General features: G+C 36.3%; 1 protein-coding gene and 1 long non-coding RNA gene across 2 annotated transcripts; both read left to right on the forward strand.

Annotated features, from left to right (window-relative positions):
* The first annotated feature begins 1,016 nt into the window (after positions 1–1,016).
* Positions 1,017–2,689, forward strand: LOC139197866 (uncharacterized). The gene is made up of 2 exons (XR_011583241.1): positions 1,017–1,250; positions 1,347–2,689. It is a non-coding gene; the product is annotated as an uncharacterized lncRNA (long non-coding RNA).
* Positions 2,690–9,451: 6,762 nt separating this feature from the next.
* LOC103438469 (zinc finger CCCH domain-containing protein 53) lies at positions 9,452–14,542 on the forward strand. Its single transcript, XM_008377010.4, has 10 exons — positions 9,452–10,129; positions 10,501–11,721; positions 11,832–12,011; positions 12,130–12,309; positions 12,444–12,535; positions 12,655–12,903; positions 12,990–13,179; positions 13,266–13,478; positions 13,573–13,665; positions 13,748–14,542. Exons 2-9 carry the CDS (start codon positions 10,748–10,750, stop codon positions 13,649–13,651), a joined length of 2,157 nt encoding a protein of 718 aa, XP_008375232.2. The 5' UTR covers positions 9,452–10,129; positions 10,501–10,747; the 3' UTR covers positions 13,652–13,665; positions 13,748–14,542.
* The last annotated feature ends 1,776 nt before the right edge of the window (positions 14,543–16,318 follow it).

Here is a 16,318-nt window from a genome sequence, read left to right on the forward strand (position 1 = left end):
AGTGATTTCGCATATAGGGGAGGCTTATCCCGAGAACGAGCGCAGTCAATGGCGACTAGGGGGTTACGACCCTTCGACATACCAGTGAGTGGGCTTTTGGTTTTCAGTATATACTTATATACTTGATATTTTCCCAAAAAATGCGTTTAAATGAAAGTATGCCTTGAATGCCATGCATCTAAATTTATATTTCGTATATGAATTAGTTTATGATGCTTATATATAATTATGGTGATGTGGACGCTTAGGTAAGTACCAGGTGAGTTATGTTTTGTGATGAGAATTAATGATTAATGGCATGTGATTGAATAACGTTGAGCTCATAAAACTGCATATAGGGTGATTGTGATTTAGCCAAAGATATGGGACATGCCTGTTATTACAATGTCACCTCCCGCACCATATGCTCATATTGGATCCAATTTAGGTGCATCATAATCATGTCGTACAGACCTTTACTATGGTTCCAACTTGTAGATGACTAGTGATTTATCGCCCAACTATTATGAGAGAGTAGTATTGAGCATAATTATATTACACCCACTATTGTCGTACATACCTTTTCATTTGGTTCCGACTCGTGTGCAGTAGAGTGTCGTATAGATCATTGTAGTGACTCCGACTAGATTTGATTATTGAGCTATGAATTCAACCGTACATACTTCCATAGGGGTTCCGGCTAATATGTTATATTTCTATGAATTTATTCTCACCTGAATTACTTACTCTATTATATCTTGGTATGACATACTTATGATTATGAATATGTGAAGCATGATTTGAATTGATATATTTGAACGCTCACTTCATATTTTGTCTCCTTTCTTGCCATAATCTTGTAGTACTCGTCATTATGAACGCTCAAGCGTAACATGATTTGATCTAAACAAACGGTGGGCCTATTTTATAGAATATTTGTTTTCTGTTTTAGAAATATCTCATTGTCTTTTATGTGAGATATTCATATTTAAAGAAATATCACAATTTGGGAAATCTTCCCACCGACACATATCTCTTTCCACCATCTCATCTTTCTCTCTCTCATCTCGTCCTCCCTCTTCTCGCCACAACTCAAACAAACGACGTCATCTCAAATAGATTAACTCTCAAAACTCCACGTTTTCACTCACCTGGTCACGTCGAACCTAGCCATGGGTTTGGATTCGTGATAATCTGAACCAAACTGTAAAAGCAAAGGCTTCGACAAGGCCAAACTTTCCGACGAGTTTTTCATCGTTTTCCCAGCAAAGGTAAGCTTCTAATCCTCTTAAATCGTTGCACCTTATTTAGTAGATTAAATCTTGTGATTAGTTGTCGAAATGGTGAGTTGTGGACACAAATCGCAGAAGAAGAAACCTACTGCAGTTCTAGCAAGTTTTGGAGAGAAATGACATGGGTTTTCTGACTTGATCTCGTCGATTTTAGACGAGATCGTGACCACCAAACAACTCTCCAATGTCCCTAGGCTCAGTTTCGAGCAACCAGTTGCAGTTTCGAGATTTCCAAATTCGGGCTGAAACTTTCCTAGCCTATTTAAAGGCTTGCCATTTTTTGGGCAAACCAAGGTGATGCTTGGATTCTACACCCTCAATTTGGCCTAGGTTGTGAATTTTTTAGTCATTGGTTGAATACTTCAAGCTCATCGTGTGTTTGGAAATTTTTCGACAAATTTCCCAGTTTCCGATGACACAGGCAGCTGACGAAACACAGTTGACCGGCTCACTACAGAAGATGAAGAAATATATATTCTGTTAATTGGGCGAAGTTAGGCAACCGTTACTTTTTCCATTAACCTTAAATGAATATTTCTTCCGGTCTTGGTATGCAAACACGTGACATTCATAGCTGAAGTATGGCAGTTCCGGGCGGCGTGTGGCAGCACGTGAGCCCTGTTTTTAACACTTTTAACTCCATTTTGAGCAAACAAAAGACATAATTTTTCAAGTCTCTCCTTAGTATTTACAAACTTTGGTTAATTTAACCATGAGTATGTAATAATTTCCCATATAAGAAAAACTTAGCCCGAAGAGTTTAGAGGCCAAGCAAAGTAAGACGACTACAACCTGACTACATATCAGTGAGTGGGCTTTGTTTTCAAGCATATATATATTTGTAGTTTCCATAACTGCTTGGATAATGTGTTTTTACATCATATCATGCTTTTACTTATGATTATAAGTATTATTTGAGGGTGTGTGATGTGTATGAAATTATTTTGGCATGATCACACGTATATTTTTATTTGCTTATCATGCATGCTTACATTGGTGTCTATAATAGTCGTTTGGGCTAGGATCGGCTAAAGTGTATGTTCACATCGCACAATTATGCTCACTATGGATCCATTGCAGGTGTTAGCATGTACTAGTTTCCATTAAGCAACTAGGACTCGTATGTGATGCGCTTAGCACCAGCTTCATGTGTATGTAGTACTTGAGCGTAAACACCCAACTTGTTCCACGTAGCTATTTTCTAAATGGACTTGTGTCTATACTATTGTGATAAGCATACTATTTTATATAGTTGAGATGTTGCGGTTTACTGTACATTTGAATATTTGTATTTACCCAGTAAATGTGAGAATTTAATTTCCTGTATTTATGAGAATAGGATGAGAATATTCTTCTGTAACTACACTCTTATCTATGCTCTGACATTACATTTATGTAATATGGATACATCTTGCACACATTCTTGTCAATTAGTTTTAGGTTTCGATTTTAATTTATTCACACCTTTACCCAAAAGATTATCATAATATGACTTCGTCACCTTCCAAATATTGGCCAGCACGTCTCGGGTTTAAGTATCCACCTAAATATCCGGCTCGGGATGTGTCAAAAAGTATAGAGTATTAAGAAATATTTTGTTTTAGAGTTTCAAATATAGAGTACGGTTGAGGTAGGAAACTTTTAGAGTTGGAATATTATGGGGATATATCATTTTAAAATCAAATTTTAGAGTTTGAAGTAAGAGTAGAATTGGAGATGTTCTAATGACTCCTACATTGAGAAAGAATAAAGGAGCTTCAAACTGCTTATAGCACTAATTAATACTGTTTTAATAATATTATAAATAATAACTTTAGAAAAATCTTAATTACAAAGTCAATATACCACTTCCGGTCAATGTGACTCCTTATGAGTTCCAATTACTTTTCATGCATCATGCGTGTTGGAATTACTGATATTTCTTGTTACGGCCTAATGTAATAAGGCACTAACAAGTGGCAAACAATATCGTATTACATATATGTCAATTTACTTGTACCATGTTATACTGTGCGTGTTAATTAAGATTAGATTTCCTTGCATAATTCCCAAAATCGAAAGTTTCAATGCATGTACATTTCCAAACGTATTTTGTCGCCTAGAACACCTAAGGTAACATCCTTCCATCATATCATTTTTTTAATAAACAATATTATCTATAATAAAAAGGAGGACATGAGCTTAGTCTCACAATGAACTAGCAATAATGTGGTTCAAATTCACCTTTGATGAAAATTGAACCTAAGACCTCTCACTTATAAGTGAAGAGGAATACTACTAAACCGTAAATACTAACTGACATTCCTCCTAACCTAATAGAATGTGCACAAGCATGATCCTTGTAGGGTTTGGGTTCGAAGGTTGGTATCTGCAATTTGATGTTCTTCATGGTCCCTCCATCATATATTTGAGTTCGAATTATTTAACCATGTTGAGCCATATCTGTACAATTAAACAGAAAATTAATAACTAAAGAGTTAAGATTAATTTCAGTGAATCTTCGTAGAGATAGTTTTCAATATATACTCATTTAAAAATGATCAGTTTGCAACTTCAAATTATGAAAAATTCTTATAAAATGGATCCCAATGACTAATTAGTTTTTCTGTCGAATGTTACTAATTAGTTAGCGCTTTAGTGTTCTTGTATGTTTTAAATTTTATACTTTTGCTATTTCGTTAGCATAAGAGCTTATTGATCAATCTTCCCTTATTTTGAAAGAAAGTACACGTATTTAGTAACAATGTTATTTGTTTTTGGGAATAATTAAAAATGTTACGATATAATTAAAACAAGCAGTAGTATTATTCTCGTATCCTTAGAGTGCTTAAAAATAAATGAAACAATCCTGCAAGATTCAAAATTGGAAGAGATGTCAAATCGAAACTTCTCTTCTATTGATCAAAAGAACTGTTACGAATCACATACGAACCACAAAAAAACACTATCTTTTAGGCTATATAAGATTAGAGAAGTAATTCTTAACACACTCTTTTTATTTTGTGCACATCCTATTTTAATTTTGATCATAATTTTACTTTAATTGTTTAATGTAACTGTTACGAAACTATATATGTGTGTAAAGTGAGAAAGAGTGAAAATCAATTCTCTAATATTATTCTCAAACCATTTTTTTGCAGTGAAATAAATATGTAATGGTACAATAATCTTTACATTTATGTGGTAATTATTTTTAAAAAATCAAAACCCAACTAATCCCATATCTATTGACCATCTATCATGTCATTCAAAGGAAGCTATGATGTGAATTGATATAAACACAATACTTCAAATAACTTTTTGGATATCACGATTCAAGAATCCAACATTGTGTTGTACCATTACATAATAGGAGGAAACCATCCTTTTGGGATTAGGATCCTCTCCTGAGCTCAGGAGGCTCAGCCTTCTGAGCAAATCCATCAGACCGTTGAAATTTGATCCAACGGCTACAAACAGAAAGCCTCTCTAAAAGTTATAACAACTGTAGCTATTGGATCAAATTTCAACGGTTCGATAGATTTGCTCAGGAGGCTCAGTCTCTTAAGCTCTAGAGAGAATCATGCTTTTCATATGATACTGATTTAATGGCATTTTAATTTATTTTTCCAATTCCCACCAAGGACCAAAAAATAATAATAAAAAAAAATTGACATTAAAATTAATCATTTACTACTTCAATTTTGAAAACTCTAGCTCTAAAGAGCAAGTCCTAGACCAAGTTAAGGATGGAACATATATATTTGTACAATTAAATCCTTATAAATTAATAGTATTGGGAATAAATAAATTTATTAATTTAACGAACAGTTTCTATCATTGATTTGTGATTTTCCACACGTATCATATAGATATCACATTTTCTTCTCTCTCTCTCTCTCAGTCTGTGTCTCTCTCTCTACTCTCTATCTCTATCTCTGTCGATCGAGGTCCCTCACCCACCACATCAACACTATCTTCGTCGATTGAGGTACCTCCCACCCACCACCTGACCACCATCTTCGTCAATCAGGGTCTCCGTTGATCCTAGGTTTGGTTTGGGTTTGGTTTGGGTTTGATTTGAGTTTTTTTTTTGTTCTTTCACTGATTTAGGTTTTTCTACATTTTGGTTTTAGTAGGAATTTGTAGAGTGAGGAAATAGAACATAAACTCAAGCATTACTCAGAGCTGGTTTGGTATTGCTGTGCTTTGAAAAAAAGCTGCTGTGAGAATAAACGGCTGTGCTGTGAGAATAAGCGGCTGTGAAATAAATCAGCAGAGTGTTTGGTAAACTTTTTTGTAAAAGTGCTTTTGGAAAAAAAAAGCAGTCTTATAGTTGATCTTTTCATTAAAGAAGCACTGTAGCTTCGAGTGCTTTGAAAAAAAGCCAGTTTTCCAAAGCTACAAATAGCAGCTTCAGCTTTTTCCTTTGATTTCAGCTTATTCTCACAGCAGCTTCCAAAATAAGCCATTTTTTTTTCAGTTTACCAAACACCTAAAACCCTCACAGCTTTTTTTCATGGGTGCTTTTTTTTTTAAGCACCTCACTCCCAAACTAGGTTCAGACAATTCTCCGCATCAGGTTTTTCAGGTTGCACAATGACATGGACCTAGGGGTGGGTTCAAAAAACCGAAAACCGAAAAAAACCGAAAACCAAACCGAACCGAAACCGAAAAAACCGAACCGAACGAAAAAACCGAACCGAATTGAAAAAACCGAACCGAACCGAATTCTTTTGGTTCGGTTCGGTTTTAGTGATCTAGAAACCGAACTAAACCGAACCGAACCGAATTAATTAAATTAATTTTTTTATTTAATTATTTGTTTTGGGTATTATTTTCTAAACCCAATTTGTAAGTTAAAATGTGCTAAACCCAATGTGTTGCCAAACTTTAAGCTCAAAATATTTAAAAAAGGCCTATAAAAACTCTAAACCCTAACCTATTATTTATCCCCCATATAAGGTTACGGAACCAAACCTCCTCCAGAAGTACCTACATCCATCTCCATAGCACTGCCTACTTCTGCCCTAGCTTTCTTTTCCAAATCTACTCTCATATAACATGTAACAGAATCCATAAACATTTATTTCGGGTAGATTACTTGGGTAATTTGTGATGGAAAAGAATCTAACACACACTAAATAAATCCACCAACGCATTATTTTTACTAATCAAGTTGTCAACATGCAAATACAAGCAAACAACCTTGATCTTTGAACAACATCATACAATTTAACTTTTCTAAGTCATTTGTACAATTTTTGTGTTGTGAGGTTGTTAGTTTGGACTTTGGAAGACTTGATTGATGATTTTAGTTCAATTTTAAATGTTTATTTTCATTGTCTTTGATTCTAGTTAGAATGCTTATGTTATGATTGTGTTGGATGTGTTAAAATTTAAAATTTCAATGTTTTTCATTTTTTTGAAAGAAAAAAAAAACAAAAAACCGAAACCGAACCGAAAAAAAACCGAACCGAAAAAAACCGAAAAAAAAATGAACCGAACCGAACCGAACCGAAATTTCGGTTTGGTTTCGGTTTTGGCAAAAAACCGAACCGATTTAAACCGAACCCACCCCTACACCCATGGAAACGTTAGAACAAACGGGTCGGGTTGGTCTATTTTCAATTTTGAAAAACAGCCAACCGCGTTTCATTTCCAAACAGATCCGATCCAATTCTTTCAAATTTGGATCTGACCCTGCTCATGCCCACCCCTAATTTTTTATTTAAAAAAATATATTCATGACCCAATGGCCAATCATACATTAGATTAGAGAAACAAAGTGAAAAATTTCGACCAAAAAAAAAAGAAAAGTGGATTTATTCCCACGCGCTTGTTTAAGCTTCAAGATGTCACGCGCGGAATTGACTAGCAAAGAATGTTGTGATTACATAGCTCAAAACATGCAATTGTTTTGTTTTCATTTTGGTTCAATGGTTTGATTAATGTTTCGATTAATTACGAAATTAAAGAAGACAATATCGTGGAGCATAAAGTACTCCATGTAAGAGGATTATCATCATTTTTGGTATTGGTAATGAATGCATGATAGGAATCTCTTGTTCGATTGTCTAATAATTTTTTTCAATTAAATCGTCATAAAATTGAACTCTAAACTTATTTTAATTTTAAATATCACTTACCCTTCCTCACTAGTAATCATTTGCTTAAATAGTTTACTTATTTATTATGTCATCAAACTGTAAGTCTCATACTAATTACGTGAATAATTGTGTTAATAATTTGAAAAATCGACTGAAATGGTCAATTTGTAAATCTCAATTGCTAGACTTGTCAAAATCAAATACATACAACATATCAATCAACCATTGAAGATACATGAATCGAGTATTGAAAAGTAATTGTTTCACAAATTAGCATGTATAAGTGATTGTTACGGCCAGTAAACCAAACAAATCTATTTGACGATGACATAATTTGTCAATTTTGTTTGTTACAAATGAGAGTTTTGAATTTTGAATATGTAGCTTACTCATATCCATCACCATATCCTCAACACTGGACTAATCCTGTTATCTAAATTTTCTGAAATGTATGGTACAAATTGAGAATCTCACACATGTGAATAAAAATAGGATACATAGTGCATACCTCATAACATGAACATTTGCTTGAAAGTAGAATTATGAGATTGGCCATACACCCCATGTGGAAGCTCTCCATGGTTCCCTCTCTCTCTCTCTCTCTCTCTCTAATGAAAAGCTATACTTTTCAATTCCCAACTACTTTTGTTACTCACCACCAAGAGGCAACAATTTTGTACTCCCTCCTTTATCTTTCTTTGTGCATATAACTGAGTAATGAACATAAAAAGGTGGGGGAGAAAAATGATTGGGGCTCATTGCCTCTTAAAATTATAATGTGATATGAGTTGGGTGCTTGGACAGTGAGAAAAGGAGAGGAGATAAGGGAAGGATTCAGTCATCATTTATTTGTTTGTGGGGCATCTTATTCAAAAAATGCAAGAGCATGAACCATGCTTCCCTATCATATACAAATCCCCATACCATTTGTAGTTTTCACTCACCATAAAAAAAAATCTCAAAAAATAAACAACCCATCCTCCCTTTTTGCGTATGTTTTTGTTTATGTTGGCATGCTTGATCTCTTTTTCTTTTCTTGATATTTTTTTTAAGTGGTTTTAACTGTGAGAGGTTTTTTCAGAAGCCTTTTTCTTGGGCATGCCCAATCATCTTCTTATACGTTTTGGATTGTTTTGTTTGAAATGAGATCTATCTTTTCCCCTCAAAAACCATCATCATAATATCAATTATTTTCAAGAGAGTGAGACATGACCTCCAGTGACCCCTAATTATGTGGTTGATGAGAGAAAATTTAAACACTTTGTAAGGCAAATTTTTATATTTTTACTCGTTTGGAAACGCTCTTATTAAAAATATATTTCTCTACAAACTCACTTAAGGAGATTGTTTAAAATGATTTCTTTAACAAACACTCGTTTAAATTTATTTATAATAAAAATGCTTTTATTAGAAGTACATTGAAATTTTTAATAAAAATGCAAGTATTTCTTAAGAAACAAATAACGCAGATTCTTCTAGAATGCACTTCAAGTACCTTTTTTAACCCAAAAATATGAGTAATGCTATTCATATCATGTTTTTATACCACATTTCTATATCACCTTAGGTGACATCTGATGTGGACAGCCACATCATTTGAAAAATTTGCAAAACCCAAGGAAATGAAGGAGAAATACTTCTCGTATACCACAATCATCATTTAATTAACTAGTTTTTTTTATTATTAGTTTATTAAATAATGAACTAAATTTAAAAATATGATTAATTCTAATGATGTGACTGTCCATATCAAATGCCACCTAATGTGATATGAAAATGTAATACAAAAATATAGTATGAATAACATTACACTAAAAATATTAATTTGTTCTGCCAAATATAGTCAAAAGTAATTTTAACAATTTAAAAGCATTTTAAGTTATTTTAAAGTATTTTTAATTAAGCGAGTTTATTTCAAACCAGAAGCACTTAATTTTTTCATTTAAACATATAACAAACGCTTTTTGTAATATAAAATTGCTTTTAATTATTTTAACCTAATTCCAAACAATAATACCCAGAAAAATCCCATTTGCGGATCACTCATCTTATTAATACAGATAGAGGCATTGACTCACTTACAGAAACACAGATAGAATCCGTCCACAAACCAAACCCCAAGAGCGTGCAAACCACACTGCAATCAACCACTGTCCTCGATGAATCCCTTAAGATCACCATTGGCGCGTGTGCTGACCTCCCCACACAAGCAGCGTGGAGTCAAACCAGGTTGTTTTCGAGTTGGGAAATAAAAACACAATTAGAGGGAGAAATTTAAAGAGTGTCAGAGGTTAGGGGCAAGAATACGTGCAGTATTTGAAGCAAGCACACAGATCTGGATCCCACTCAAAGCACTCGACTCGGACACTCAGCACACTCACTCACTCTCTCTCATCACTCGGTCCTTGTCCTCTATAAACTTCAGAGAGAGACCCAACAGAGAGAGATACGAGGAGGAGAGAGAAGAAAATCGAAACCAAACCAAAGCTAGAGAGAGAAAAGCTCAGAACCCAAAATCCCAGCAGTGCAGCAGCAGCAGCAGTGAAGCAATTGATGGTTCTTCTGCCGCGGCAAAAGAGGGCCTAAAAACTAGAGAGAAAAGGCGGTGGTTTGCTTTTGTAGTAAAAGTTTGACTCGGATGTTCCATAGCTATAAGATTGGGATTTTATACAATTTATAGCAAATAATATGTTTGAAGTAGTTGAGCTGCAGGAAGACACACAGAAACCAGAACAGCAGCAACACTCCTACTCCTTTCATCTTTCGTGGGTAAGCGTTACTTTAGTCACAGATTTTGGTTTCAGCTTTCAATTTGGCATAAAAAACTTCGAAAAAAAATTGATTATTTTGTTGGGGATTTTATTTCAGTTCAGTTGAGTTCAAACTTTTCAATTTTGTTGCTATTTCTTTATACTTAACGAGTCCTCCCAACTTTCCTCCTCTTCAATTGCTTTTTGGAGAAATAAGGTCTCTCTCTCTCTCTCTCTCTCTCTCTCTTCAGCCTCAGCTACTAGTTGCTTCCTTTTAATCAATCAAACCACACGAGAATACTACTTTTAACACTCAACTTTTTTTATCATAATTTTTTTCCTTTTCTCTGTACCTTTGTTTATTTATTTAATTTTTCTTGGGTTTTGCAGGAATATTAAGATAGAAAGAAAGAGAAAGAGAACACTACTCTCTATCTCTCTCTCTCTCTCTGTTGTACTCTTCCTCCTACTCATCACAAAAACAAGTTGGTAGGTAAAAGGGTTGGGAAAAAGCAAAAGAAATTGAAATTTTCACTTGTTCCTCCCAAGAAACACAGAAATTTTTTAGGGTTGGTGGTGCGAGTGAAGTACCAGTTCCTGTTCCAAGACACACACCAACCCAACTTCTCTATCCGCCATGGATTCCTACGAAGCTACAAGAATTGTGTTCTCAAGGATCCAAAATTTGGACCCAGAAAATGCTTCAAAAATCATGGGTCTACTTCTGATACAAGACCATGGGGAGAAGGAAATGATAAGGCTTGCTTTTGGGCCTGAAGCTTTTCTCCACTCGGTCATTCTCAAGGCAAGGAAGGAGCTGGGAGTGCCTTTATCATCGAACTCTTCTTCTACTCCTTCCACCCCCCCTTCTCCTTCCCCCTTCACAAACCCCATTGCTATCTCCAGGCAGAACTCTTGCTCTTCCGCCTCGAGGCTCTCTCTCACTATCCCAAACCCTTGTTCCTCGGCTTCCTGGGCTGCTCTCTCCGAGCTCAGAAACCAAGAAGAAATAAACAGCTTTTATGGAGGAGTTCCAACTGATGTGATGGATGAGTTTCAGCTCCAAGAGCAGCTGTCCTTCCTTAACGACGGCTGTCCGCCACCAATGGTGGGACCCAAGTCGCCTGATTTTTTCTACCCTCAGTCCGACTTGTCTTCCAGTCCCAGTCTCACCACCGCTTCTGATCCGAACCTTTTCCCCTCCTTCCACGGCTCTGCTAATTGGGGTGGTGGAGGCGGTGGCGGTGGTGGGCCGCTCCACCGACGAAGTTGCTCAGTCAGCGACGTGAGCTTGGAGGACCCCAACTCAGGGTTTGGGTGGAAACCCTGCTTGTATTTCGCCAGAGGCTACTGCAAGAACGGAGCCAGCTGCAGATTCTTGCACGGCGGCGGGCTTGGAGACGCCGTCGTCGACGGCGGTGGACAGGTGGTTGTTGGGTCGCCGAGCAAGCTTGAGATGATGGACCACGAAGCACTTCTTAGATCTAAAACCGCTCAGCAGCAGAGACTTGCTACTGCTTCTCAGCTCATGGCGGCGTCAGCCAACTCCTTCCCGTACTCCTACAAGTGCATGAACTTCCTTCTTCAGCAGCAACAAACTGACGCCCAAAGGTACATGATTTAAAGAAGTTATTATCTGTTTTTAGAAATTAATTAAAGCTCTTATCTTTAATCATTTGCGTTACATGTAAGTTGATCGTTTCTGTTGATTGTACATGTAGGGCTGCAGCAGCTGCCTTGATGGGTGATGATATGCACAAATTCAGCCGATCCCGCCTCGAAAGATCCGATTTTTCGATGAATGGCGGGGCGGGGATTGTGAACCCAGCTTCAAGGCAGATATACCTGACTTTCCCGGCCGAGAGCACTTTCAGAGAGGAAGATGTCTCAAACTATTTCAGGTTAATTTCTTCTCTTTTGTTTTTTATTGGTTCCGTTTTAGTGTCAGTTTGAAGGTCACGGGGTGTTTTCGTTTTGCTGACCTTTGTTTCTGTTGTCCTTGATCGGCAAACAATGAAGTATTTACGGGCCGGTTCAAGACGTGCGAATCCCGTACCAGCAGAAGAGGATGTTTGGATTCGTTACATTCGTTTACCCGGAGACGGTGAAGCTCATCTTGGCCAAAGGGAACCCTCATTTTGTTTGTGATGCAAGAGTGCTTGTCAAGCCTTACAAGGAGAAGGGCAAAGTTCATGAAAAGTACACGAACTCTCACTTTCTCAATTGATCTTGTTTTAATTTTTCCACTAATTATTATATCATTACCTTAATTAAATTATATTTTAGTGAATAATAAGCTAATAATGCTGCTTTGCATGTTATTAATCTTCCAGGAAACAACAGCAACAAGGAGAAAGAGGAGATTTGTCTCCCTGTGGTACACCTACTGGGCTGGATGCTAGAGACCCTTATGATCTCCAACTAGGTTAGCTAATTAAACAAAAATATTTACATTGTAATATTTATTAATTTTCACACATTGACGATATGCATTCCATTTCTGTCACATGCTTAATTATTTTTTTATTTTGTTTTTTATTTTAGGACCGAGGATGTTTTACAATCCTCAAGATATGCTATGGAGAAGGAAGCTGGAGGAGCAAGCTGAGTTGCAGCAAGCACTTGAAATTCAAAGTCGAAGACTGATGGGCCTGCAGCTACTTGATGTCAAGAAGCATCACCACTGCACGCTTTCTGCCAGCAGTCCGATTCACTCCCCTACCCAGTCTCCCAACATGTTCAATCAAAACCTGGTGCATCCTTCGGTTCACAGCGGCCAAGAAGTTCCCCACGGTACGTATTTTGTCACTCATACCCTGGTCACAAAACCGTGTCATGGTTCAATGCAGTTGGTAATGTTTATTTGTTCTTGATTGCAGATAACTGTTCTTCTCCGATGCCACACATGACTCCAGCAGTGGATGCCGATCAGCTGCTTAAGGAAGCAGCTGCCGCTGTTCTAGGTGAAGGTTCAATTGCCAACAATGACGAAAATGGCAGTGGTAGCCAAAGTGGCAATAGTAGTGGCAAGGAGACCCCCCATGATGAGATTGGTGACTTGCTCGAAGGGTAAGCCGGGTTATGCATCAAGTTTACCCATATTTCAAATTTGTAAGGACAATGTGTAAGAAGCTTATACAATTGAGTTCCTGCAGCTTGGAGCACAATCTTCCCGATAGTCCTTTCGCATCTCCAACAAAGGCCGCTGGAGGGTACGCCTTGTCCGCCTTCCCCAATGGGACTAGCGAGGCCAATGGTTCCGATGCCCCAGCTGCAACCGCTAATATTAACGTGGCAAATTCCCTTCTTCCAGCGTCTTCCACCCTGGACATGGCATCCTTCAAGTCTTTAAACTGCCAAATTCCACGGTAAACCCTAATGTCGTACTCTCAATTTTTTTTCATTTCATCACGGTGTGAAGTGAATTATATATATAACGTGCAAGGTTTAATTACATTTCAGGTTGAACTCCGGCCACGGAGCCATAGGGATGTACGCCGGCACAGGAGCCGGGCCGAAATGCCCGGTTGGAACTTCCTAATCAAGCTTAATTAGGTAAAAGTTACTTTCAAACCTAAGATTAGATTTTGTTTAGATAAACACTTAATCTATATGATTAATTTGTCTTTTTTTGCAGGAGGGTCAACATGTTTTAAGTATAACCAAACAAAAGCCACCCCCGACAATCTGTAGAGAATCAAATGATATCAAATCTCTCCACCAGCACCACCAGCACCACCACCACCATCACCGCCAGCAGCAGCAGTACCACCATCCAAATACCCAACAATACTACTTACTAGTTACTACCATACAAAAATGCATACGTAAAAAGGGCAGTGAAAGGAAGGAAGTGGGTCCCCGTCCCATCCCCATTAACCTTTTCCTTCTTTTATTTGTTGTTTGTACTATTTTCGGTCACATCTACTCCCCCCATTTTCTGCACTAGCTTTATCAAGTCGGAAGAAATCAAAGCACCACAGGTTAAAAGAAAAGGAGACACGGTAAAAAAAAAAAATGTTAGTTTGTTGTAACTTTTGGCACTGTAATTTTAATTTTCACCCTTCCAAGTGAAACAATTGCCTAAAGGTTTAGTGCTAGACGAGTGTTACTGTTAGTCTCTGTTATTTCAAGTGTAATCAAAATCTTTGTACAGCAGAAGCAGAAGAACCCAGAAGAAGCTATAAGCTGAAGAAAGAAAGAGGTAAAAAGTAAATTTGTAAGTTTGTAACTACAAAGGCTGATTCACTGATATGAAGGGAAAGCTCGGGAAGAAGGATAAATTACTGTCAGATGAGCTCCAGTTAGATATTGGGAAATTTTTTTGTACCACTATCAATCATGTGTTCCTGCTGCTTGTAGTTGTTATCAAACGGTAAGAAAAGTTTAGGAACAATATCAGAAATGAAACAAGTCAAGTTGATACCCTTTACTCTTTTCTATACCGTCATTGCCCTTATATGTATTAACGATTTTACATGAAACGTATTCATTGTCATGTGGTATTCCGGCTAATCTCATGCATGTCTATTGTCATTTGGTCTTCCGGTTTAATCCCAGGCACGTCTAAGCTCCTGTTCATGTGACATAAGATTATTAGATTACATGTAATGAGACAGTGAATCAGTTCCATGTAAGTTGTTATATTGTTTTTAGAGAAAATATTCTTAGGAAGCATCAGTTATATATTTTTTAATGATGTTTTAAAGTGTTTTCTCAAAATTTCACTTGCGTTTTCATTAAGGATTGATTTTAAAAATATTTTTACCAAAAATAATTGGTTTTATATTTTATCAAAAGTTAGTTTTAAAAACATTTTTACTAAAAATGCTCTCAATACTTTTAAAGGCTTATAATTCAGACTTTTAAAATTTGATTTAACGGTTAAAGTTATTATAACTTTTAAAATGAGTTTTTATTTATAGTCGATCAAATTTTAATAGTCCGAATGATGAGACTTTATGGATTAAAACCAATGGATCCATGTGCTTTCTAAACGAGTTCAAAGTTTATTTTGTTATGTTGTCCGTTTGTGAAAAGCTTTTTCTATTTTTTTTCATGTTTTGTAATTGGCGGGATACATGGGGCCCTAAGGACCAAAGCTGAGTGGGGACCGCAGTGCACAGTGTCACATGGGATTGCTGACGCTGCAAGCGGGTCCTACTCATTTATATAATGCCAGATTGGGGGTTGGGTCCCTACGCACCAAATACCCCACCCATGTGAGCAATCTATGCCATGCCACTATCTCTCTCTAAGCTTTCTCTCTCTACTTTCTCTCTCTTTTTATTGACAGGAAAAAGAGAGGGGACATGCATAGATCTAAAAGTAGATGTGATGCCCACACGTATGACAAAAGTGCACGGATACTGGAATCTTTTGGGCTCCGTAGCCCTATTTTGTGAATGCGTGACAAAATTGGCAGTAACTGCAAGATATATTATTTACTCTTTGGCTCGGAGTTTGTAGCTAACCTACTTGACCAGTAAAATAAAAGGAAAACTAATGAAAAGGGCTTGAAAACTTTGAGTTTTAATGATAAGGACAAAATAAAGGGTAAAGTGAATAGTACCAGGATTGACTTTTTAGTGTAAAAATGTGATTTTTCATTAAAGTGAACAGTACCGGGAGCTTTTCGTTAAAGTTTCCTAAAATAAAAGAATTAATAGAAAAATTTTGAAAACTTAGAATTTTAACGATAAAAATAAAATAAAATAAAGTAGTATTATAATTGATTTTTTAATATAAGAATGTGGTTTTTCGTTAAAATAAACAATACTAGAGCTTTTCATTAAAGTTTCTTAAAATAAATCTAAGTTAGATGGATAAAATGGAAAGAGATTCTTTTCAGATCTCTTCTACCAAAACTACCAGATTAAATGATTTGGACTTTTCAAATTTCATCCAACAGTAAAAAATTATCACATTTTTTAAGGAATCAAAACAAATGGGCTGTTTGATGAAATTTAGAAGGTTCGGATCACATGATCAAGTGGCCTTGGTGGAAGAGATCCGGAGAAGATCTCTTTCCGGATAAAATGGATATGGGTGGTGAGAAACATGGATAATTTTAGTTCGGTATTGATTAACTTATTTATTATTTATAATGATACATATTTAATTTATAAATTTAATTTAAAATTTTGATCTTCTTAGGATTGTCTGAAAAATAGGTAGGCAAAATATTTCGGCAACTACAAAATTACTA

The sequence above is a fragment of the Malus domestica genome, chromosome 07, assembly GCF_042453785.1.
Source record: "Malus domestica chromosome 07, GDT2T_hap1".
Taxonomy (NCBI): Eukaryota; Viridiplantae; Streptophyta; class Magnoliopsida; order Rosales; family Rosaceae; genus Malus; species Malus domestica.